The following is a 23,693-nucleotide window of genomic DNA, read 5'->3' on the forward strand; positions in this document are numbered from 1 at the left end:
GCTGGGCCAAAGTAGCCTATCCTGTCGGACTATGAGAAATTATAGATAGCCTGACAATGAACAAACACCTGCTAGAGGGAGCTAACACGGAAAACGACTTGATTGGAGAAGAAAACACGAATCGATGATTCATTTACATTTACATTTAAGTCCTTGCCTAATGCTAGTGGATGCGTCCAGGTAAATAGGCAGTGGCTGGCATCACAGCAACGCATGGATCGCGACTTCGTCCCGATATCAACTGTGTTGCCGTGCTCTGGAATAGCCTAACAATCATTTTTCTGACATATGCTACAGCTTTCACACCACGCCTCCCCGTTGCACGCACCTCGATTAACCATCTTCGCGGGTGCATAGAGTGCTTTTCAAAAGGAAGCGAAAATGAGGCTGGTCCTCATCTCCTCATGTCGCGGAGAAAGGAACATCGGATAGACGATGCAATGATGGGTAGTTGGACACTGATGCTGCATCCATGAGCGCCTTCACTTCAGAGTGTTGTTTTTGGCACAGGTATCAACAGGATAGTTCTGGAGGGAAAGCAAAAAACTGGAAGTTTTGATTCAATAGTGCACAACCGCCACGATCTTTATGATTATGGGGGATTTATTTGTGATGGTAAGAAGAACACCGTTATTCTCATTCCCCACACTCCTTATGTGTAACAACTGAATCTGTTCAAAGCTGTCAAGTGGATATTTTAAACGACCTAGACATCAACGTGGCCTACACGAGGCGAAACAATCACTAAACTCTCAAGGAAAACATTGTTTTCTGGAGTAACTACACTTAATTATTTTTTGAATTTACATTTTTGTGTGTCATCTACCTGAGAACTCGGGCAACATATGCTGTTATGGGAAAGCGGCTTGTTTTGTCCCAGTTGACTTCAGTGGTTCTTTTCAGGCTGTAACGTGTCTAACGGACATGAACGCGCTACTGGACCGCTTTCACAACTATATTTTACCACATTTACGAGGGGAGGATCACGTCTGCCATTGCAACTGTGGAAGGTAAAACAAACTTTCCAAAATAATGTAATTTAATGTTATGCAAAACAAGAGCATACATAAACAGTTTCTTTAAAACTACACTGTAAAACCAAGTGTTTAGGATCAGCGCACATAACTAAACCCATTTCTGTAACACCTTTTAAACGAATCATTCGCTGTAACCCTTTCAAACACATGAACACGTGTATTCAGCACAGGGCGTTAAGGTTTTAAACACAACACTGGGGGTATTATTTTAACACTGTAGGGTAAAGTCATATTTGCATTCTTCCCAGCATGCCTTTCAAGTGAATGTGAGAGATACCCACCAATGACTCTATTTGATAGTGACAGAGGCATGGTTGTTGCATTCAATCACTTATATTCCTGAAGCGTTCACCTGGTGACTGTCTTATGTGAATGTGTTAAAATGAAAAGTAAACCCCTTATGAAGACAAATTATACATTTAATCCCATAAGACCTTTAGTTATGACCTAGTTATTGACATTGTGGTTTGAGCCACATCAGACCTGCAAAACACAATATGCTGGTTTGTGAAGTGATTAGTAATTCCTATCGGAATCCAGCCAGAGGGAGAATACCCAAGAATTGTACTATTTTATCACCCACAACCTGCACTCAGAATGACTGCTATGGTGAAGGACTAAACAAACACAACTACCTAAAATATCTATACTGGAACAACCATCTCAGTAATGGGTGCAATAAATCCAAGTGACAGATTGGATTAGTTTAGAAAATGTAAGTTATTTATCTCAAAACAAATGTATTTTTGTCATAGGTGCCGAATACAACTGATCTGGACTTTACTGTGAAATGCTTGCTTAGGAGCCCTTCCCAACGGTGCAGAGTTTAAAGATAACAAATAAAATAGTAACACAAGAGGAATAAAATAAAATACACAGGAATGGAGCTATGTACAGGCAGTACCAGTACCAGAGGTATTTGAGGTAGATATGTACATAAAGACAAGGTAAAGTGATAGATAAGAGTAACCTAAATACCAGAGCAGCAGAAGCAAATTATGTGTGTAAAAGTGTGTATGTATGTGTGCTTTTGTTGTGTCGGTCTGCATGTGCGTGTTATGTGTGTGTGCATATGCGTATGCAGTGTATGTGAGTGTGTGTGGGTTTTGTGTGGGAGTGTCAATGTAATGTGTGTGTGTGTGTATATGGTTTGTATACAGTATATAGTCTAGTGAGTGTGTGTAGGGTCAGTGCAAGATAGATTCAGTGCAACTAGTTTGGGTACCATTCATTAAGTGACATGTCACACTGGGAATGTAGACCTGGTCATTTCCATCATGTACAAGAGCATAGTTCAACAGCGGTTTCATACATCGTTGATGTATAGACTGTAATGAGATGATAAAAGTGATAGGAGATGCTGTAGGCTACATGCAGATAATGCATTATTGCAGATGCTTTACATCACTAGTTCACCAGTGATCTCTGAGGTGAGTCGACAAACAGAACTGTCAACATTCTTTGTTTATAAATAACAAAATGTTGATAGACCATCCACCATAAGCAGTGCACTATCGCCTGCATCTGTCACCTTACCCATATTTCAGCACAACTGAACAGGACATTTAATTCAATAAATCTTTACAATCGCGTGGTGTTTTGTTACTCAACAGGGTTGAGTTCATTTCTGTTTACTTTCTCAGATAGAAAAAAAAGATGTGGGAGTGCCTTCATTATTGTTATATTTCCCAGCATGCTTTGTTTCAGGTTGATTTTAAGAATAGTTAGAAAAGTTTTAATATCGGTTTCCTCATGTACATTGATTGATTTTAAACTATACATACTATATTGATTGTATACTATACACAGTGACTATAAGAACGTATCCAAACCAAAAACCATGGATTAAAATAGGTGGAATCCTATTACACCCGCTCAGATGCTCATCGTACATGGCAGGGTTTGCAGACAATAACGGATTACCAAGGGAATCCCAGCCATGAGTTCCCCAGCGATGCAGAACTCCCAAACGAGGAACATGGCTTTTGTTTTTCTGGAAAAAAGCCAGTTTTTCCAGATGCCTGTGTGACGTTGCTCTTCGTGGCTGATGTGAGCAAAATATTTAAGTAGGTTAACAATCACAAGACCGCCGAGCCAGACTGAATACCAGGGCATGTTCAAAGCATGCACAGAACAGCTGGCAAGTGTCTTCACAGACATGTTCAATCTATCCTTGTCTGTAATCCCAACATGTTTCAAACTGACCACCACTGTTCCCATGAGCTCCAATGTAACCTGCCTAAATGACTATCGCCCTGTAGCACTCACAGCTGTACTTATGAAGTGCTTTGAAAGGCTGGTCATGTCACACATCAATACCATCATCCCAGACACCCTAGACCCACTCCAATTTATGTACTGCCCCAACAGATCCAAAGATGACAATCTCAATTGCACTTCACACTACCCTCTCCCAACTGGACAAGAGGGGAAATAACTATGTGAGAATGCTGTTCATAAACTACAGCTCAGCGTTCAACACCATAGTCCCCTCCAAACTCATCACCAAGCAAGGAACCCTGGGACTGAACCCATCCCTCTGCACCTGGATCTTGGACTTCCTGACGGCTGCTGCCAGGTGGTGAGGGTACGCAATAACACCTCCACCACGCTGACCCTCAACACAGGGGCCCCTCAGGTGTGTGTGCTTAGTTCCCTCTTGTACTCCCTGTTCACCCACGACTGCATGGCCACGCACGACTCCAACGCCGTCAAGATTTTCTGACGAGACGATCATCAAATCAAAAATGTATTTATATAGCCCTTCGTACATCAGCAGATACCTCAAAGTGCTGTACAGAAACCCAGTCTAAAACCCCAAACAGCAAGCAATGCAGGTGTAGAAGCACGGTGGCTAGGAAAAACTCCCTAGAAAGGCCAAAACCTAGGAAGAAACCCAGAGAGGAACCAGGCCATGTGGGGTGGCCAGTCCTCTTCTGGCTGTGCCGGGTGGCGATTATAACAGAACATGGCCAAGATGTTCAAATGTTCATAAATGACCAGCATGGTCAAAGAATAATAAGGCAGAACAGTTGAAACTGGAGCAGCAGCACGGCCAGGTGGACTGGGGACAGCAAGGAGTCATCATGTCAGGTAGTCCTGGGGCATGGTCCTAGGGCTCAGGTCCTCCGAGAGAGAACGCACACTTAGATTCACACAGGACACCGAATAGGACAGGAGAAGTACTCCAGATATAACAAACTGACCCTAGCCCCCCGACACAAACTACTGCAGCATAAATACTGGAGGCTGAGACAGGAGGGGTCAGGAGACACTGTGGCCCCATCCGAGGACACCCCCGGACAGGGCCAAACAGGAAGGATAAAACCCCACCAACTTTGCCAAAGCACAGCCCCCACACCACCAACTTACCATCCTGAGACAAAGCTGAGTATAGCCCACAAAGATCTCCGCCATGGCACAACCCAAGGGGGGGCGCCAACCCAGACAGGATGACCACATCAGTGAATCAACCCACTTAGGTGACGCACCCCTTCCAGGGACAGCATGGGAGAGCCCCAGCAAGCCAGTGACTCAGCCCCTGTAATAGGGTTAGAGGCAGAGAATCCCAGTGGAAAGAGGGGAACCGGCTAGGCAGAGACAGCAAGGGCGGTTCGTTGCTCCAGAGCCTTTCCGTTCACCTTCCCACTCCTGGGCCAGACTACACTCAATCATATGACCCACTGAAGAGATAAGTCTTCAGTAAAGACTTAAAGGTTGAGACCGAGTTTGCGTCTCTGACATGGGTAGGCAGACCGTTCCATAAAAATGGAGCACTATAGGAGAAAGCCCTGCCTCCAGCTGTTTGCTTAGACATTCTAGGGACAATTAGGAGGCCTGCGTCTTGTGACACATACGCTATGTACGGCAGGACCAAATCAGAGAGATAGGTAGGAGCAAGCCCATGTAATGCTTTGTAGGTTAGCAGTAAAACCTTGAAATCAGCCCTTGCTTTGACAGGAAGCCAGTGTAGAGAGGCTAGCACTGGAGTAATATGATAATTTTTGGGGGTTCTAGTCAGGATTCTAGCAGCCGTATTTAGCACTAACTAACGATGGTGGTCGGCCTGATCACCGACGGCGATGAGTCAGCCTAAAGCGAGGAGGTCAGAGTGTGGTGCCAAGACAACAACCTGTCCCTCAACGTTAGTAAGACCAAGGAGCTGATTGTGGACTATAGGAGAAAGAGGGGACTGGGCTGTTCTGGAACGGGTCGAGAACTCCCAAGTTCCTTGGCGTCCACATTACTAAGGACATAACATGGTTCCCCCCCCCTGCACAGTCATGAAGAGGGCACGGCAGCGCCTCTTCCCCTTCAAGAGGCTGAAAAGGTTTGGCATGGGCCCTCAGATCCTCAAAAAGTTATACAGCAGCATATTGGCTGGCTGCATCACCACTTGGTATGGCAAATGCACCGCCTGAAAGATTAGTGGAATCTGTGTGGGTAGCTGGACAGGTAGGATGACTGACAGTGAAGGTGAACAGGTGGTCACGTGTCAGGAATGGATGAGACTGAAGCAGGAATTCCTTTAACCATAAAGTGGTATATTTACTGAGTAGTCTGTGCTGCATCACAAAGGAAACAAATAACATGTATCCAATCAAATTCATAATCAAAAGATCAAATCATATCATATCATTCATTATTAACATAATGAACTAGACTGTTGAATTCCCTAAATTAAGTCAATAGTAATCATCAGCGAGTCATTTAGGCTCGTAACTATTTATCATAAATCATGAAAGAATACAAACAGTGAATACAATACAATCTATAATCCCCATTATCAAAGTCAATCAGTTAGCAAACAATGACGTTTCTCATTTCACTCTTTCAATTGTCTTCATGTGTCCATAAAATTAATTTCAATACACATGAACCATATCGATGGCATAATTGGCCTATGAGGATCCGTAGGGACGTAATCATTGACAATTCACATTACACAATATGTTTGAAGCGTGCGCTCCAAGCCGCGCTCCGCGGTGATAACTTTAAACAATAACCGAATGGCCCACTCTCCCGATCGCCACAGATAATTCAGATGAAAGGTAAGAGTCGGTGGATTTACGTGGATTCATGGACGCACATAACTTCTGGATCAGATGGTGTTAAGGAAGAGAAAGCAGCGAGATCAGGCGATGGCAATTTCCTCCTTTTATGGAGTTGAGATCTGTCGGACATTTCCACCTGACCTAATTAAAGCGCCCCTGGCCCAGCTGAGTAAATGGCAATGAATTAAAGGATTATTCCACCAACTCCATGGGCCTTTTCTACACCGCCATTGACCCAAAGCGCTACAGAGGGTGGTGCGGACAGCCCAGCACATCACTGGTGCCGAGATCCCTGCCATCTGGGACCTTTATATCAGGCGGTGTCAGAGGAAGGCCTGAGAAATTGCCAAAGACTCCATCCATCCAAGCCATAGACGGTTCACTCTGCTACCGTCTGACAAACGGTACCGGAGCATCGGTTCTCAGACCAACAGGCTCCGAGACAGCTTCTAACCCCAAGCCATAAGACTGCTAAATAGTCAGACTGCTAAATAGTCAGACTGCTAAATAGTCAGACTGCTAAATAGTCAGACTAAATAGTCAAATAGTCAGACTGCTAAATAGTCAGATACTGCTAAATAGTCAGACTGCTAAATAGTCAGACTGCTAAATAGTCAGACTGCTAAATAGTCAGACTGCTAAATAGTCAGACTGCTAAATAGTCAGACTGCTAAATAGTCAGACTGCTAAATAGTCAGACTGCTATATAGTCAGACTGCTAAATAGTCAGACTGCTATATAGTCAGACTGCTAAATAGTCAGACTGCTATATAGTCAGACTGCTAAATAGTCAGACTGCTAAATAGTCAGACTGCTAAATAGTCAGACTGCTAAATAGTCAGACTGCTAAATAGTCAGACTGCTATATAGTCAGACTGCTAAATAGTCAGACTGCTAAATAGTCAGAAATAGTCAGACTGCTATATAGTCAGACTGCTATATAGTCAGACTGCTATATAGTCAGACTGCTAAATAGTCAGACTGCTATATAGTCAGACTGCTAAATAGTCAGACTGCTAAATAGTCAGACTGCTAAATAGTGACTGCTATATAGTCAGACTAAATAGTCAGACTGCTAAATAGTCAGACTGCTAAATAGTCAGACTGCTAAATAGTCAGACTGCTAAATAGTCAGACTGCTAAATAGTCAGACTGCTAAATAGTCAGACTGCTATATAGTCAGACTGCTAAATAGTCAGAAATAGTCAGACTGCTAAATAGTCAGTCAGCTATATAGTCAGACTGCTAAATAGTCAGACTGCTAAATAGTCAGAGTCTGCTAAATAGTCAGACTGCTAAATAGTCAGACTGCTAAATAGTCAGACTGCTAAATAGTCAGACTGCTAAATAGTCAGACTGCTAATATAGTCAGACTGCTAAATAGTCAGACTGCTAAATAGTCAGACTGCTAAATAGTCAGACTGCTAAATAGTCAGACTGCTAAATAGTCAGACTGCTAAATAGTCAGACTGCTATATAGTCAGACTGCTAAATAGTCAGACTGCTAAATCAGACTCAGACTGCTAAATAGTCAGACTGCTAAATAGTCAGACTGCTAAATAGTCAGACTGCTAAATAGTCAGACTGCTAAATAGTCAGACTGCTAAATAGTCAGACTGCTAAATAGTCAGACTGCTATATAGTCAGACTAAATAGTCAGACTAAATAGTCAGACTGCTATATAGTCAGACTAAATAGTCAGACTGCTAAATAGTCAGACTGCTAAATAGTCAGACTGCTAATATAGTCAGACTGCTAAATAGTCAGACTGCTAAATAGTCAGACTAAATGTCAGACTGCTAAATAGTCAGACTGCTAAATAGTCAGACTGCTAAATAGTCAGACTGCTAAATAGTCAGACTGCTAAATAGTCAGACTGCTAAATAGTCAGACTGCTAAATAGTCAGACTGCTAAATAGTCAGACTGCTATATAGTCAGACTGCTAAATAGTCAGACTGCTAAATAGTCAGACTGCTAAATAGTCAGACTGCTAAATAGTCAGACTGCTAAATAGTCAGACTGCTAAATAGTCAGACTGCTAAATAGATAATCCCTTAAGGATTATCCCCTTTTTTTCAATTTTTGCAATTTTTGAGATTTAATAAAATAATCTACAAAATTCGACAATGGCTCTAGCATTGAGCCTATTCCTGCAACCACTGGTCTGCCTGGATAGTTGCCTTGTCGTGTTTTAAGTTTGTGTAATTTCGGTAAAATGTATAAGCATGGACATATGGAACATTTGCAGCCAAGATATTCATATTCAGGTTTTGAGATAAGGTTGTTTAATAGGGCTTATTCCAGATTAGAGCAAGCCCTATTACATTTCACATTACACTTCACTGACCTGAAGCATGACATTTCCACCTTTAGATTTTGTGGCATAGAGAAAGTTAAGATATCAGACAGGGGAGGAGATATCAATAATACTCTGAGTAAAAGAGAATGTTTTTGGATTTTCACCCTCCAGACATTATCTCCTAAAGGACTTAATGATGAAATGCTTGTTATGTTGTGAATTTGAACATGAAATATGTGTCTCTTGTAGATTATTCTGACATTTTTCGTACGATGTACCCAGTGACAAATGAAAATTTACTATGTCCCCGTTGAGATTTTACAGACGTGTTTAATACGCCTTATTTATATACTTTTGTAATATTTATTAAATGCATATTGTTGTATTTGGTAGCACTTATTTGTTTTTCCTTTGCCTCCAACCCCCTTCGATGTGTAGAACGGATGTAGGTGGGGCCAGGTCTACATAAGGGTGCAAATTTTAAAAAATCAACAAAGCTCTGACGAAGGCCGTGTGGCCGATACGTAAGCGTATTAAATATCGGTGATACTATCAAGAGCAGTGTGCGGTTTCCTTTTTCCTTCATCTTGTTCAATCCTTGACTTGCACCTGCAAATAATATTGCTCAGATGTGTGAGTGCCTTTTGAATTTTGTACCATCAGGTTTGAAAGGCCATAATGTATTATTTCAGCCCAGGTGCAATTTAGATTTTGGCCACTAGATGGCATTAGTGTATGTGCAAAGTTTTAGACTGATCCAACGAACCATTTCATTTCCGTTCCAACTTTTGTAACAAGACTGCCAAAATGTGCCTAATTAGTTTATTAAAACATGTCACTTGTCAAGATTTCCATCAACTCCTAAGGTTTCCGTTTACTCACTCAGAAAAAGATGTGGGAGTTGCCTCATTATTATATTTTCCAGCATGCTTTGTTGCATGTTGATTTTAAGAATAGTTTGTTTTAGTATCTCTGCTTGATTAATTGATATTATACTATATTGATTGACTTGTTTGTTTGTGCTCTCCACATCCTCCTTTTTGTGTTGGCACATACAGTACCTTTCTCCCTTGCAACTCTCTGGCCACTGGGGACAGACACTGTTTTAATGTCTAGTTTTTGTTTGACTTGTCAACTAACGAGAATTCAACATTCACATCATTGGATTTAGGTTAAAAGTTGGGTGAAAAAAGACTAAATTCCCTTACATTGATTACTTTTTGAAAATCCAATCAGTTTTCCATGTTGATTCAATGTCATCACATTGTAGTTGTGGTTGAAATTATGTGGAAACCACATTGATCCAACAAGTTTTTATCAGTGGTTGCCCACGTCAACACTCTTCTTGCGGCTATGGTTTCTCTCTACTGGAGGTGATTCCTGCAGCCCAGTGGTAGAGGGGGCTGGTCCACATGCACCCCCCATGCCCCACCTCCCATGGGGCAGTGAGGCCAGCTGTTAGTGATGCGTTTCCTGTGCTGCCCTCCAGCTGCAGCTGTTCACCGCTCAATGATGGGGCTGACAGCAGCACGCCCACCCAACCCCATCCATCCAACCATCCCACTCACACACACACAGCACTACAGCAAAGTACATAGAACCACACATAGCCTAACCATATACAGTCTTTGTATGGTAGATTTAATTACTCCCTTATGTCATTGTATCTTCCTCAATGCACTTTTTACTCCCCCCCCCATCCACCTGTCCCTCCTCTCTTCTCTCGCTCTACTCCCCTTTTCCTCCCTCCCCACTCCACGTGTCCTGCTCCCTTCTCTCTTCTCCTTATCTCCTCACCTCACCTCCCCGCCTCCCCTCTCCCTCTGTCACCTCCCTCTGGGCTTCAGGCACCATGTACACTATGTGATCCCGTATGATGGGGACCAGTCTCTGGTTGACTCTGCAGATAACTACTTTGTGAGTGACAGTGTGACCAAGCAGGAGCTGGACCTGATGTTGGGGCTGCTGCTGGGCTGCCTCCTCAGCTGGCTGCTGCTGTGCCTGGATGGGGCGCTGCACGCTGCCCTCAGACGTTGGAGGGCCAAACAGCACCATGGTGAGTCAGCAGGGGGACACAACACCACAGGCCAGCTCCAAGAGGCAGATAGACAATGTATGGGGAGCTGGTCTCAAAAGCCTGGCACAGCTTTGAGTTTCAAAAATAGCAGCAGTAGAAAGTTAGTAAGGAATACAGTTTTTTTGTTCATGGGGTGGGGGTAAAAATAGGATGTTCTTTGGATAAGTGAGGGAATGTGTAGGAGAACAAATGTCTAAAGGTGCAGAGGTGTGATGTCTCAAATTTGAATTAGCCTTGTTTGATGAAAACTGCAGTATCATGGGCAGCCTCTGTTCCGGAGACTACAGTACAGTGTGTAAACCTGTCTATGGTTCAACTACTTTTTATAAGTGTGACTCAGCCATCGACCCACTTTATCACAATATTCCCCAGCTTGCTGCTGTTTCTCTTTTGATTTCCTAAAATTCATTTTGGATCAGTGTTTTTCAGGCTTATATATGACAGTGGGAGCCCCCCCTCCTCAGATTTCTACATTAAACTGCTGGCACTGATAAAGACATCATACATTTTCCCCTTTAGTCTAGTCACAGTTTTTCCATATTTCTCTATCCAGTTGTGGGATTAGTATAATTCCCAGCCAGAGCTGCTTGCCGTGTATGAAATGATGGAGTTGGTGGTGTAGAAATTAGTCATGTATAGCTTCATGTCTTTTCAAATGGATATTTCCTCTAATGCACACACACACACACACACCACAGCATTTATTTGAGTGTCTGTGGTTTTAAAACTGAGTTCAGAGTAGACTTACTGCAATGTTTTAGTGTCTTGTGATTTCTCTTTCTCCTCTCTCTGTATAGATTTGTATAATCCCTCTCCCTCGCTTAAAATTCAGTATTTATCTCTACCTTCCATCTCACCAATTAAATTCATGTTATTTAATTCTGTCTATCCTGTGAAAAGTCTGTGGGCTTTAGTAGTTTGGTGGAGTGGTCTCATCTTCTCTCAATCCCCCCTCTCACCAGTAACCGAGAGGTGGCTATCTTGAATCCCAGAGCCAGCAAGTGAAAAAGATGCATGCACACTCACACACAAACTAACTGGAGGACACATCCTTAATCTTTCAATCAATGTCGTACATCTTCCCCAACCCACATCTTTTTGCTTTACTGTGTCCAGATGCGTTCTCCTGGTCATGGGTTCCCCGTTTCTGTAACCTGGGGAGAAGGGTGCACATGAGAAAGCTAGAGGACTCAAGTGGGAACATGGTGCACATTAAGCAGAAGCTGTACCACAATGGAAACCCCAGCCCATGCCACCTCTGAGAGCATTGGACTGGCTGAGACCATAGACTGAGACCTGCTGACAACTGACCAACCAGACACAAGGGCAGCTAAACAAAGACTATTCAAGATATACCCTTCAAACCATACTGTTTCTTATTGCCACTGGATAGAACACTTTAACTGGCCCAATGGCCTTCACACACAGTGCAAAACTCCTCACTGTCCATATTTTTCTTGACTGGAAATTATTTAATGTAAAAGGATGTAGGTAATGGAGGGTCCAGTTAGTAGTGGGGTTAGCAATTTGATAAAAGTGTGTGTTTTTCAAAATAGTATATATATATATATTTGGTTTTAGAATGTAGTTTGTAGAACAGTTTGTTTATTTTGCCTGAATATGCCCATTTTGAAATCAAAATATTTATTTTGCTTGAGGGTGGTCAAAGTTTGAGAGGGATTTGTGTATTGGTAGTACTTTGTCTATTTTAAAAACTTGGCATGTGAAAGCTGTACTGAAAGGGGCCTAGGGAATGTATTTTTCGTGGGTGGGTGTCATTTCTTTCTTGGTTATTGATGTCAATAATTACACATTATTTGGGGTGTGGAAGAGAACATAAATGCTGCCTGCTCATCTAACTGTGTGGTGTGTACAGTATATGCAGTGTGCCAACATTAAAGAGCCATTAGGAATGGCACTGTTGTGTATGTGTGTGTTGTTAAGGGGTTAAATGTTTTATTTGATATTTGGTCCAGAGGGTCATCACCATGGAAACCTGGAGATGAAATTCCAAGGAGGGTTACACTCAGGAACTCTTTATAGTTGACAAAATACTCCACACTGAACAGCCAGCTGTAGAGTGCCTCCATAATAGTAGCTTTGAAAGGGACTGCCTGTGGTGTATTAACTCATATCACATGTGCAACATGCTCTTGTCATGGCATTGAAGAGTGATACTGTATGAGGACTGTAACCCATTGGGATCCTGAGTGTTCCTCCCTTATGAATTAGTCTCTAGGGAGCGGGATGTAGCACCCTTTCACTTCCCTGCACCTCCCCAGCCCTCCCCCATCTCTCTGTGCAGACATCGGTGTTGTAAAAATTAAATGGTTGTTTCATTAAAACGGACCACTGGAGGTTAACAGTGACAAAGTCCAGGTGTGTCATTACACAGGTTCAAGATATAGTTCATCACCATCTGTTGGTCACATGATTTTTACAATTATTTAAGTCTATGAAACCATCCCATTACAAATCACAACATAGGTGCAGCCATTGTAAGAAACCTGGATTATTTTCATCCATACCATCTGAATAATAGAGTATCATCTCTTACAGTCCACATCAACATCAACATTAATATTATTAGACAGTGTTTCCATATAAAGTATACTTTTTATACAAATCCTATATTATCACAGCTCTCCAACCTCTCCAGGATTGTTTCATGATCTGTTAGTGCCTCCATCCCTCCTCCCTGTCCCCCATCTCTTTCAGTCAGACAGACATATACAGACAGTCAGGAGGAACAGGAGGCCTCCTCCTGTAAACCCATTAATCCCAAAAAGCAACCCTCTTTCTTCCTTCCCCTAATGTTAAACTGGAGTCCCATCCTTGGGAGGAGTTTCTGTCCCACCCTCACTGCTAGGGGCTGCGTCAGTTTGGGCTACACCCTCTACCCCTCCCCCCGAGGTGTTACCACTGCTTCGACACCCTCCCCTTTGGCCGGGAAAGTCCCCTCCCCCGCAGGCAGGGTGGTACTGTCTGAGGAAGGTGGGGCTGATTCTGCAGGTAGAGGCACCTCCAATTTCAGCACCTCCCGCTTGACAGGGGTTTCCGGTCTGCTGTCCATCTCCAGGACCGGGTTGAGTACTCATGAGGCTGTGGTGGCTCCCATAGAAGTAGAGCCTAGATTGCTGCTATCTACTGGTCCAGTGCTGGGAGAGGCTGTGCTCTTGGCCCCAGCCTCCCCGTGCAGCCAGTCCATCTTCTGGAGGTGCTGCCGCACGGCATCGTCCACCCGAGCATCAATCATGGGCTCCGTTAGGACGCCGTCCTCTGAGGAGTATGCTGCCGCCTACAGGAGGACATAGAATATATTAATTATTACATTAAATCTAAATAAAAGATTTTATCATTACAGTTCTTGTCCACAGAATGAGTCTCACAGGAGAGATGAACATGACACAGCAGAAGGGGAGGAACAGTGACATACATAGTGATCCACTTCCCAGCTCTGCTTCTATAAATAGTTGGGAGAATAAATGGGTCTGGACTTCCTTGGTAACCAAATCACCTTGGGTCAGAATTGCCTGCTGTGGCCATCCCTAACTTCATCTATCTATAACCCTCTACACAGGCTCTCCTAACAACAAATCATTTATGTCAAATTGGTGTAATTGGACAATTCTGATTGTTATCATTTCAAAAAGCTCAGCAGAAAGCATTGACCTATGAACAACAGGGGAAACGCATCACATACCTGCCAGGCCACGACCAGTTTAGAGATCTCTCTGCCCGACATGCCCTCTGCCCGCTCAGCGATGTCGGAGCACTTCTGACCATAGTCAAATTGAGCCAGCTTCATTCTCCTGCAGGGACAAACAGAGACAGAGGAACATGGAGACATAGAGAGGGATTACAGACAGATACGGATCTGAATGACATCCTGTCTGGCAGAATGGAAACAGGTCTGCGTTATGAGGTCTTGTCTGACTCTTATCTGGGGTGCCACTCCTTAAGTGGCCAAGCTCCCTCCACCAGCTGGCTCGGTTGTCTGAGTGTTGTTGAGCCTGGTCCAGCTTCCTGTGCCCGGTGTGTAAATCTCCCCCTGCCCCTCTGCCCTCAGGCACTCAAAGCCCCACTGTAATTAGTGACTCAGCATGGCTACGGCTGACTGGGATCCTGCTGCTGCTTACTGCTGGGACACCTGCCCTTAAAGACCTGCTCTTGACACTCCACAGCCAGAGCTTATTTTTAAGAAAAATAGAGAGAGGGGCCTTCTTCCACCCAGGCACTCAAAAGTTAATGCCCGTCCACATGTGTGCGTGGGTAGGTGTGTGTGTGTGTCAAGGAATGTGGATGACTCCAAGTATGTCTGGGAGTAGTTAATTACTTGGCATTAGAACTTGTTCCATTATACATCCCAGTGTGTGTGTGCTTGTGAGAGTGCCCTATTTAAACCTGTGCTGCTGTGCAGTGGGCGTAACGCTGTGTGACTCACTGTCTCCCCTCTGTGGCAGGCTCAAGCACGTACCTGTCAAAGTACACCAGCCTCTCATCAGGACCCGGCAGGGAAAAGTTGACTATCTCATCAATGCGGTCGTTGATTGCCCAGTCAAACTGCTCCGGCTGGTTACTAGCCAGCATCATGAACCTGGAGGAAGACAACACACCAGTGGGCTACTAGGGTTAGAATGCTGTGGTATTTGAGGAAGTTTGTACATCAGAATTCAGGGTGTTGGGCATAGATATGGTGAATTTAGAGTGAATGAGGACTGACTTGTTGCTCTGCTCTCCAGTGCGGTACAGGAATGTGTTCAAAGTTGCTATGAGCTCATCACTGATCTTCTCCTGCAAACAAAAAGACACACACCTTGAATTTTATTTTCCAATAATTCAACAAGATCATTGTTTTTGCTATCATTTCAATACAGGAATATACAAATACCTGGGTTCAAATAGTATTTGAAATAGCTCAATTACTTTCATACATTCGAAGTACAGTGCCTTGCGAAAGTATTCGGCCCCCTTGAACTTTGCGACCTTTTGCCACATTTCAGGCTTCAAACATGAAGATATAAAACTGTATTTTTTTGTGAAGAATCAACAACAAGTGGGACACAATCATGAAGTGGAACGACATTTATTGGATATTTCAAACTTTTTTAACAAATAAAAAACGGAAAAATTGGGCGTGCAAAATTATTCAGCCTCTTTACTTTCAGTGCAGCAAACTCTCTCCAGAAGTTCAGTGAGGATCTCTGAATGTTCCAATGTTGACCTAAATGACTAATGATGATAAATACAATCCACCTGTGTGTAATCAAGTCTCCGTATAAATGCACCTGCACTGTGATAGTCTCAGAGGTCCGTTAAAAGCGCAGAGAGCATCATGAAGAACAAGGAACACACCAGGCAGGTCCGAGATACTGTTGTGAAGAAGTTTAAAGCCGGATTTGGATACAAAAAGATTTCCCAAGCTTTAAACATCCCAAGGAGCACTGTGCAAGCAATAATATTGAAATGGAAGGAGTATCAGACCACTGCAAATCTACCAAGACCTGGCCGTCCCTCTAAACTTTCAGCTCATACAAGGAGAAGACTGTTCAGAGATGCAGCCAAGAGGCCCATGATCACTCTGGATGAACTGCAGAGATCTACAGCTGAGGTGGGAGACTCTGTCCATAGGACAACAATCAGTCGTATATTGCACAAATCTGGCCTTTATGGAAGAGTGGCAAGAAGAAAGCCATTTCTTCAAGATATCCATAAAAATTGTTGTTTAAAGTTTGCCACAAGCCACCTGGGAGACACACCAAACATGTGGAAGAAGGTGCTCTGGTCAGATGAAACCAAAATTGAACTTTTTGGCAACAATGCAAAACGTTATGTTTGGCGTAAAAGCAACACAGCTCATCACCCTGTCCACACCATCCCCACTGTCAAACATGGTGGTGGCAGCATCATGGTTTGGGCCTGCTTTTCTTCAGCAGGGACAGGGAAGATGGTTAAAATTGATGGGAAGATGGATGGAGCCAAATACAGGACCATTCTGGAAGAAAACCTGATGGAGTCTGCAAAAGACCTGAGACTGGGACGGAGATTTGTCTTCCAACAAGACAATGATCCAAAACATAAAGCAAAATCTACAATGGAATGGTTCAAAAATAAACATATCCAGGTGTTAGAATGGCCAAGTCAAAGTCCAGACATGAATCCAATCGAGAATCTGTGGAAAAACTGAAAACTGCTGTTCACAAATGCTCTCCATCCAACCTCACTGAGCTCGAGCTGTTTTGCAAGGAGGAATGGGAAAAAAATTCAGTCTCTCGATGTGCAAAACTGATAGAGACATACCCCAAGCGACTTACAGCTGTAATCGCAGCAAAAGGTGGCGCTACAAAGTATTAACTTAAGGGGGCTGAATAATTTTGCACGCCCAATTTTTCAGTTTTTGATTTGTTAAAAAAGTTTGAAATATCCAATAAATGTCGTTCCACTTCATGATTGTGTCCCACTTGTTGTTGATTCTTCACAAAAAAATACAGTTTTATATCTTTATGTTTGAAGCCTGAAATGTGGCAAAAGGTCGCAAAGTTCAAGGGGGCCGAATACTTTCGCAAGGCACTGTAAGTACTCATATCTTATATTTGAAAAGGCAAGTAGTTGAATATTTTACTTTATTTGGAAATACACTTGGAAAGTATTTGAAAATAAAAAATAAATATATATATTTGAAAATGCATTTAATCCAGATATTTGAAAATAGTATTTAAGATAGGTATTTGAAAATACTCTCATACAATTTGTTAAGAGTACTAATTTTATTTTTTACAAATAACCATTTAAATACTCTAATAAAAGTTATTGTTTTGGCCTGTGTATTTTAAAATACTCAGAAAAAGGTATTTTAAATACCAGATACTCAAATGCATATGTATTTGATCCCAGGTTGTACACAACACACTTACGGTACATCTCTTGCAAAAGAATGCAATCGGCTTCATCAACAAACAGCAACAGGCTGTGTCAGACAGGACACAGGATGGCATTAGCAGAGCTGCACTGGTCTTAATTTGTTCTCTGTATATCATTTCAAGTGCATGTCCGTTTATGGCAAGTTAAAATGTATATTATGTAGATACTGACGTTACATGGTTATATCGTGGTTACATTTACATTAAGTTCTATCAATAGTATGATAGCACTGCAAGTGAGGGTAGCATACCCACGGCGACTGGTGTTGGCCCAGTCAAAGACTGTGCATGGCGGTGACGCCCTCACGGCCCAGGGGCGCCACATCTCCACCCGTCATGATGGCATAGTCCATCCCAAAGTGCACGGCTAGCTTCTACTCAAACCACAGAGAGACAGTTACCAACATAACACCTCTTGTCAAGGTGATTCTGTAAGGGGCCTACCGTAGCGTCTTTCCAGTACCTGGGGGGCCGTACATGAGGATGTTCCTGTAGAGCCCACTGTTCTGCTGTGTGTTCCTAGTTGCTATGACAATGTCACGTACACGCTCTTCTAAGTTAGGCTGTGGGGAGTGGAGGGAATCATTCATATCAGGGAGATCAACATTTTGTCTCAAAGCAGGGCTGCAAAAACATATAATCACTCTACACAAGATGTGTACACAGCATTCTCTATTAATGTCTCTTTAATACATGTGCTGGGTATAATATCTCCCAGGTATAGTTGTGTTGAGACTGTATAAGGTATGACTCTCTGGTGCTCAGGTGTGTGCTGAGTGTTGGTACTCACACTGAGCATTACTCCCTCCAGGGCATCTTGAGGTTTGCTTGTCAGGTGCTGTGAAATCTATAAGAGAGGAAAATAAGAAAATGTACCTCACTATCACGTCATAGTACTTCTACATAAGTGTTTAGCTAACTTCATTTACTTGCAATGAAAAAAATGTAAAAATAAACACAAAAAGCATCAGACACAGGACTTCTACAATGCACAGCAGGGCCGCTCTATCTTGGTGGGGTGCAGTGATGCGAGACGTCTCTCTGACCAATGAGGGCTTACCGAGCCGGGCCTCAATATAGCGCCCTGCCACAGCTGTGGCGTGAGGGAACAAATACACTACATTTAGAGACACTCCAACAACAGCTTAGATCAGATATAAATAAACCTTTAAGATATCAGGTACTTATTTATGAGTCATTGGCAGTTTGCATATAATATCTAATGACTTAAATGTAAATGTATATTAATGAACATAAATGAGGAAGTAGAGTGGAAGGCAGGTCTCACCGTAGCTGTGACTTTATCCCAGTCTGACACAAAGGCCTGGAATCCTTCCCCAAACACAGCACCTGCAGTCCTGAAATGACAGAAATATACAAAGACAGTCAGGTATCCAATATAGTATCTTTCTGTATGGTCTGTAATGTAATACACTAAGTCTGTCTCACCGTATAGTCTGTGCTCTGCTGCCTTGAAGTGGATCTGCTTTATGGATGAGGTCTGCGTTTTCCCGTTCAACACATGCACGTGCTTTAGACTCTGCCTCTACACGTAGCAGCTCATTCTTGTGCCTCAGCTGCATCTTGTGCTCAATTGTTGCTATGTGGAACGGGTAAATCAGTGGGTATAATATCATTATACCATAGCATTGTTGAATAATCGTTTCTTATTGGCTTGAAGGACATTCTAGAGCGTGCATTATTTCTCTATAGAACACATACCCCCTCATTGATCATCCCTTACACATTTTGTGATTGCCAGACCCCATATGGATATAATGACCAGTGAAAATCGAAGCAGAACCATATTCCTGGAGGCTGTGTGACTGTATTATACGGGGTCAGTACCTTTCCTCATAGCCTCCTGTTTAAGCACAGAGTCCTCATGTTTGCGAAGGTTGTCCTCATTCAGGGCTTGCTGAGGACACAGAAGAGAGGTGACACTCAGTCAGGTGGACACAGCATTTTCACTCCTTTCTAGCCTAAACAGGACTGAGTAGATATTGCAGCTAATGGCAGTGGGTCTTACCTGTTGCTTGAGTTGATCCTCATACCTCTATCTGGCAAGTCTGTCTTGGAACTGTGCTCTCTGTAAAGGGATTTGAGGAGACGGTAACCATAGTAACATGTTAGTCGCCCTCTGGTGGACAGATATGTAACCCCTATATGTAAGCTTCTCTCCAGCTCTCATTGTAGCCTGTTTCAGAATGAAAGCTAATTGTGCAAACAATTTCAAGCTCTAAACTTACCGACACAATTGAAGTCTCTACAAACTCAAAGACATCTAACAACTACAAAGCAAATGCTTGCTTCTACAGTTTACCCATACCTCTGCATTATGATCCATGCTATGAGCCCATCATTGACTCCATACTCTGCAGTACAATGAATACTACTGCACAATCACCCTTTCTGCAGTATCACTAAACCCTCTCAGTACCAGCTCTCTCACCGATTGATGCTGCTTGATCTCCTCGCCAACAGTTTTCCTTCTCTCCTCCCCTTGAATACGCAGCTGATCCCCCTTCAGCTGCTCCACTGCTGCCCCATACCTCTTCCACAATCACACACAGAGGGAACACAAATAGCATGATCAGATTTTGGATTGATAGTATAATGCATTTGGTGTCCTACACATTACTCTGCATGTGCCTTGTTTAGTGCAACAGTATCTTGATTTCAGTCTTCAAGAGACATACATTTAATTTAATGACAGTAGACTATATTCAAACTAATTAGAGGTTCCAGAAAAATCTACTTAATGTTCTGGAAAATAATGTAATACAAGGTTTTAAACCTGACTGAATTAAGGTATACAAAATGTAATGTAACTAGAACTATCTGGCAAAATGAATTGTATGAAGGAATACCCTTTGCACCTTTCACCTTGAATGCACTCTCGATCAACTTCCAACATGAATGAACATGTGCAGCACAACGTTCAATGTGATACATGTCATTTTCTTTTTCTATAGTGTTGTCCTACTGATAGCTGTCATGAAGACTAATTAACTAGATAGATAACAGTGGAAACTATCTAGGAGATTACGCTATGTAAAAAAAACGGCCGGTGTTGCATCAGCATCACTGCTGCGGGTGCATCGCGCTTTCTTTAATGATTACCAATATGTCTCTAGTTAGCTACTAGTTACACAGTCCTATATAATCTAGTTATCATGCAAGACACTTACTAGACTTGTCGAGCTTCTTTACCGCCTGGGTCGCTCGCTCTTGCCCTGTTGGGTCGAAATTGCTCCATTTGTCCTTGGGTTTATCGCCACCACCACCGGAGCTGCCAACCCGTGGAGGGGGTGGCGCTGGAACTGGGAATTCTGAGGGCGCCTCAGGCTGCCCCTTATTCAGGCAGAGCAGCCAGAAAACAGAAAATAAACTGCTGGCCCAGGCAGGTGGAAGTGATCAGGCTTGGCAGTCTATCACTACACTTCCTCCACACGCGTGTCATGCTGCCGTCTTTGAACAAGCACAATAAATATGAAATAATAATTTAAAAAAATATCCTGTGCTGATTGGTTTGGGAAAACACTATTCCTCTGATTGTTTGTCCTTTGTTGAGATCAAACATATAGCCCATCCGTAAGAGGCTATGGTAGCCGCAGTGGTCTAAAACGTCTTATAATAACCCTGAATAACCACACTGGAAGGCCATTTGAGACAATGAATGTGATAGTTGCATCATTTGCGGAGTTTTTTTGTACTTCTGTCAACAGAATGCATTTTAAATTAATAGCATTTTACATAAGCTTACATTGAGAGCTGTTTAGATTTAAGTAATACATTACAGTAGCATTTCAGGGAAACCTGAATCTTTTCAAAACGTTCTCGAACAAATTCATTGACAGGAATTATTAACAGTCTATGTAACAGTACTATAATTACTTGGGACAGTAATTTAAAATGATCTTGCTTAGGTGAAGTCCTTTAGTAGTCCGTCTTGAAAACCCTAAATTGAGTCATCTCTCGAGGAGAAAGTGCATCATTTTTTTTGTAATATTAGGAACAACATCAGAACACTGAATAAGTAGCAAAATGTTTTATTTACTAGACAATGATTTTCCCTTTTTTTTTTACAGGAAAACAGGCAAACACAATTACACATATGTACATAGACACAAGGCATTACAAATGAAGGCCAAGTGTTCCCCGTCAGTCATACCTCTCCTATGAATGCTATCATATTGAGTGAGGTGTGGAGTGATTACGTCAACATCTCTCCAGCAGCCATGATTCAGAAAGGGAGTAATATGGTGGCAGGGCAGCACTGTGTTGGTCATATTGCTAGTACGGAAACTGGGTTATTAGGTGTGTGGGCCTTTGCTGAGATAAGCAAATAGGTGGTATAGAGTCAATTGCAATTGCCTGTGGAGGAGGTGGCTAAATCACTGTAGTGTGACGATGCGTGAGACGACACCAGGAGGCTCTTTGACATTGCCTAACGCTGCACCGAATCCCTCCTGTTGCCTCACCCTAACCAGCTTTGCAAGAGACAGGAATGACTTAGGCTCTATGATGGCAAGGTCGCTCAGAACACTACTCTGTAAGGGGAGAGAAGAGGAGGGATGGACACAAATCTTAGGAGATCCTAGGAAAGGGCGAGAGAGGATCTGAGTAACAACAGTAAGGGCTAAGGAATGGGATGAGAGGGTTTTTACAGTTCAGTATATACAAATGTGTGACAACATTCACTTTGTACCATTCATCCATATTTGTTAATAATATTTACAATTTTCAGTGAATCCCCTCCCGCTAAGGTTTTTCTGTTCTACGACAAGTGTCTGCTGTGCTCTGATTACATATGGTTGTGAGCTGGAGCAACATTGTAAATCAAACCTTGGGAACAAAAATGCCTTACAGAGGTGTACTGAATTATCACAAGCTGGAACGGAGAGATAGTGTGTAAATAGGTTAAGACATATTGCAGGCCAGGGTTCTCCAACTGGTGGCCTGTGGGAGATTTTATTTAGTCCCCCAACTTTTATTAATTTTTTTAGTTGGACATGAAAGACTGTAAAAAATACCAGCTATTCAGCTCCAAGTGATTTACATTTTTGAAATCTGTTCCAAAGTATTCCCATGCATGCACAACTATACATGAGATGCACTAACTGGACAAAAGTATGTGGACACCCCTTTAAATTAGTGGATTCTGCTATTTCAGCCACGCCCATTGCTGATAGGTGTATTACATCGAGCACACAGCCATTCAATCTCCATAGACAAACATTGACAGTAGAATGGCCCGCACTAAAGAGCTCAGTAACTTTCAACGTTGCACCGTCTTGGGATGTCACCTTTCCAACAAATGTCTGCCCTGTTAGAGCTGCACTGGTCAAATGTAAGTGCTGTTATTGTGAAGTGGAAACGTCTAGGAGCAAGTAGTAGGCCACACAAGCTCACAGACTGCGAGCCAGGCCTAATCGCCCAAAATCTGTGCCTGGCCTCACTAATGCTTGTGGCTGAATGGAAGCAAGTCCCAGTAGCAATCTTCCAACATCTAGTGGAAAGCCTTCCCAGAAGAGTGGAGGTTTTCATAGCAGCAAGGGGGCCCATGATTTTGAAATGAGATCTTTAATGACCAGGTGTCCACATACTAGTGTATATGTAATCATATACAAATGTAAACTAGATTTGAAATGATGTTTTAGTAAAATATATCTGTTTGGGCTTCTTGTGGTCAATTTGCTGTCTACAAATTATTTGTAATTATATTCCGTCCCAAAATGCTTCGTCTGTAACTAGTTAGGTAGCCATTTTAGCAAGCTTCATAACTAATTATAACATTAATTGATGAGTTACCTGTAGTGTGAAACTGTCACTACGTTGAGTAAATATTGCATACAAAGTAAATTCTGTAATGTCATTTAAATAAAATAGCTAGCTAAATGGCTACAGTGCTAATTTACCCGTGCATTACTGATAACTTGTTGTACCTTCTATTATCAGACCCACGATTGCGGATGCAACAAGATAAAGTAAAAAAACACCACCTTTAACGATTTTTGCTACAATCCTGTCGTTTTTCCCTTTGCAGACCTCACTGGATTATAAGATTTGAATAATATAGGACAGGAGACGACTGCTGTAATGTTGATCTCAAAGAGTATCTGCCGTTAATTTCATTGACTACGCAGTGGTCCCACATTTATTTGAGCAAAACATCAAGTAAAACTCTTAGTTTACAGTTTTACATAAACTGTACATGTGGAATATCATGTGCATGGTATGTGCATGTACATTTATTTAAACAGACACAATCATGTGACATCTGTATATTGGAAGAGGGTTTA

General features: G+C 42.5%; 1 protein-coding gene and 1 pseudogene across 1 annotated transcript; one reads left to right on the plus strand and one right to left on the minus strand.

Moving 5' to 3' along the window:
• The first annotated feature begins 113 nt into the window (after nt 1-113).
• On the plus strand, nt 114-12,831 carry LOC135541981 (transmembrane protein 240-like). Its single transcript, XM_064968520.1, has 3 exons — nt 114-1,010; nt 10,239-10,447; nt 11,585-12,831. The coding sequence occupies exons 1-3, from the start codon at nt 925-927 to the stop codon at nt 11,728-11,730; spliced, it is 441 nt and encodes a 146-aa protein (XP_064824592.1). The 5' UTR covers nt 114-924; the 3' UTR covers nt 11,731-12,831.
• LOC135541584 (ATPase family AAA domain-containing protein 3-like) lies at nt 11,800-21,583 on the minus strand (annotated as a pseudogene).
• Nucleotides 21,584-23,693: the final 2,110 nt, after the last annotated feature.

This window comes from Oncorhynchus masou, chromosome 6 (genome assembly GCF_036934945.1).
Source record: "Oncorhynchus masou masou isolate Uvic2021 chromosome 6, UVic_Omas_1.1, whole genome shotgun sequence".
NCBI lineage: Eukaryota > Metazoa > Chordata > Actinopteri > Salmoniformes > Salmonidae > Oncorhynchus > Oncorhynchus masou.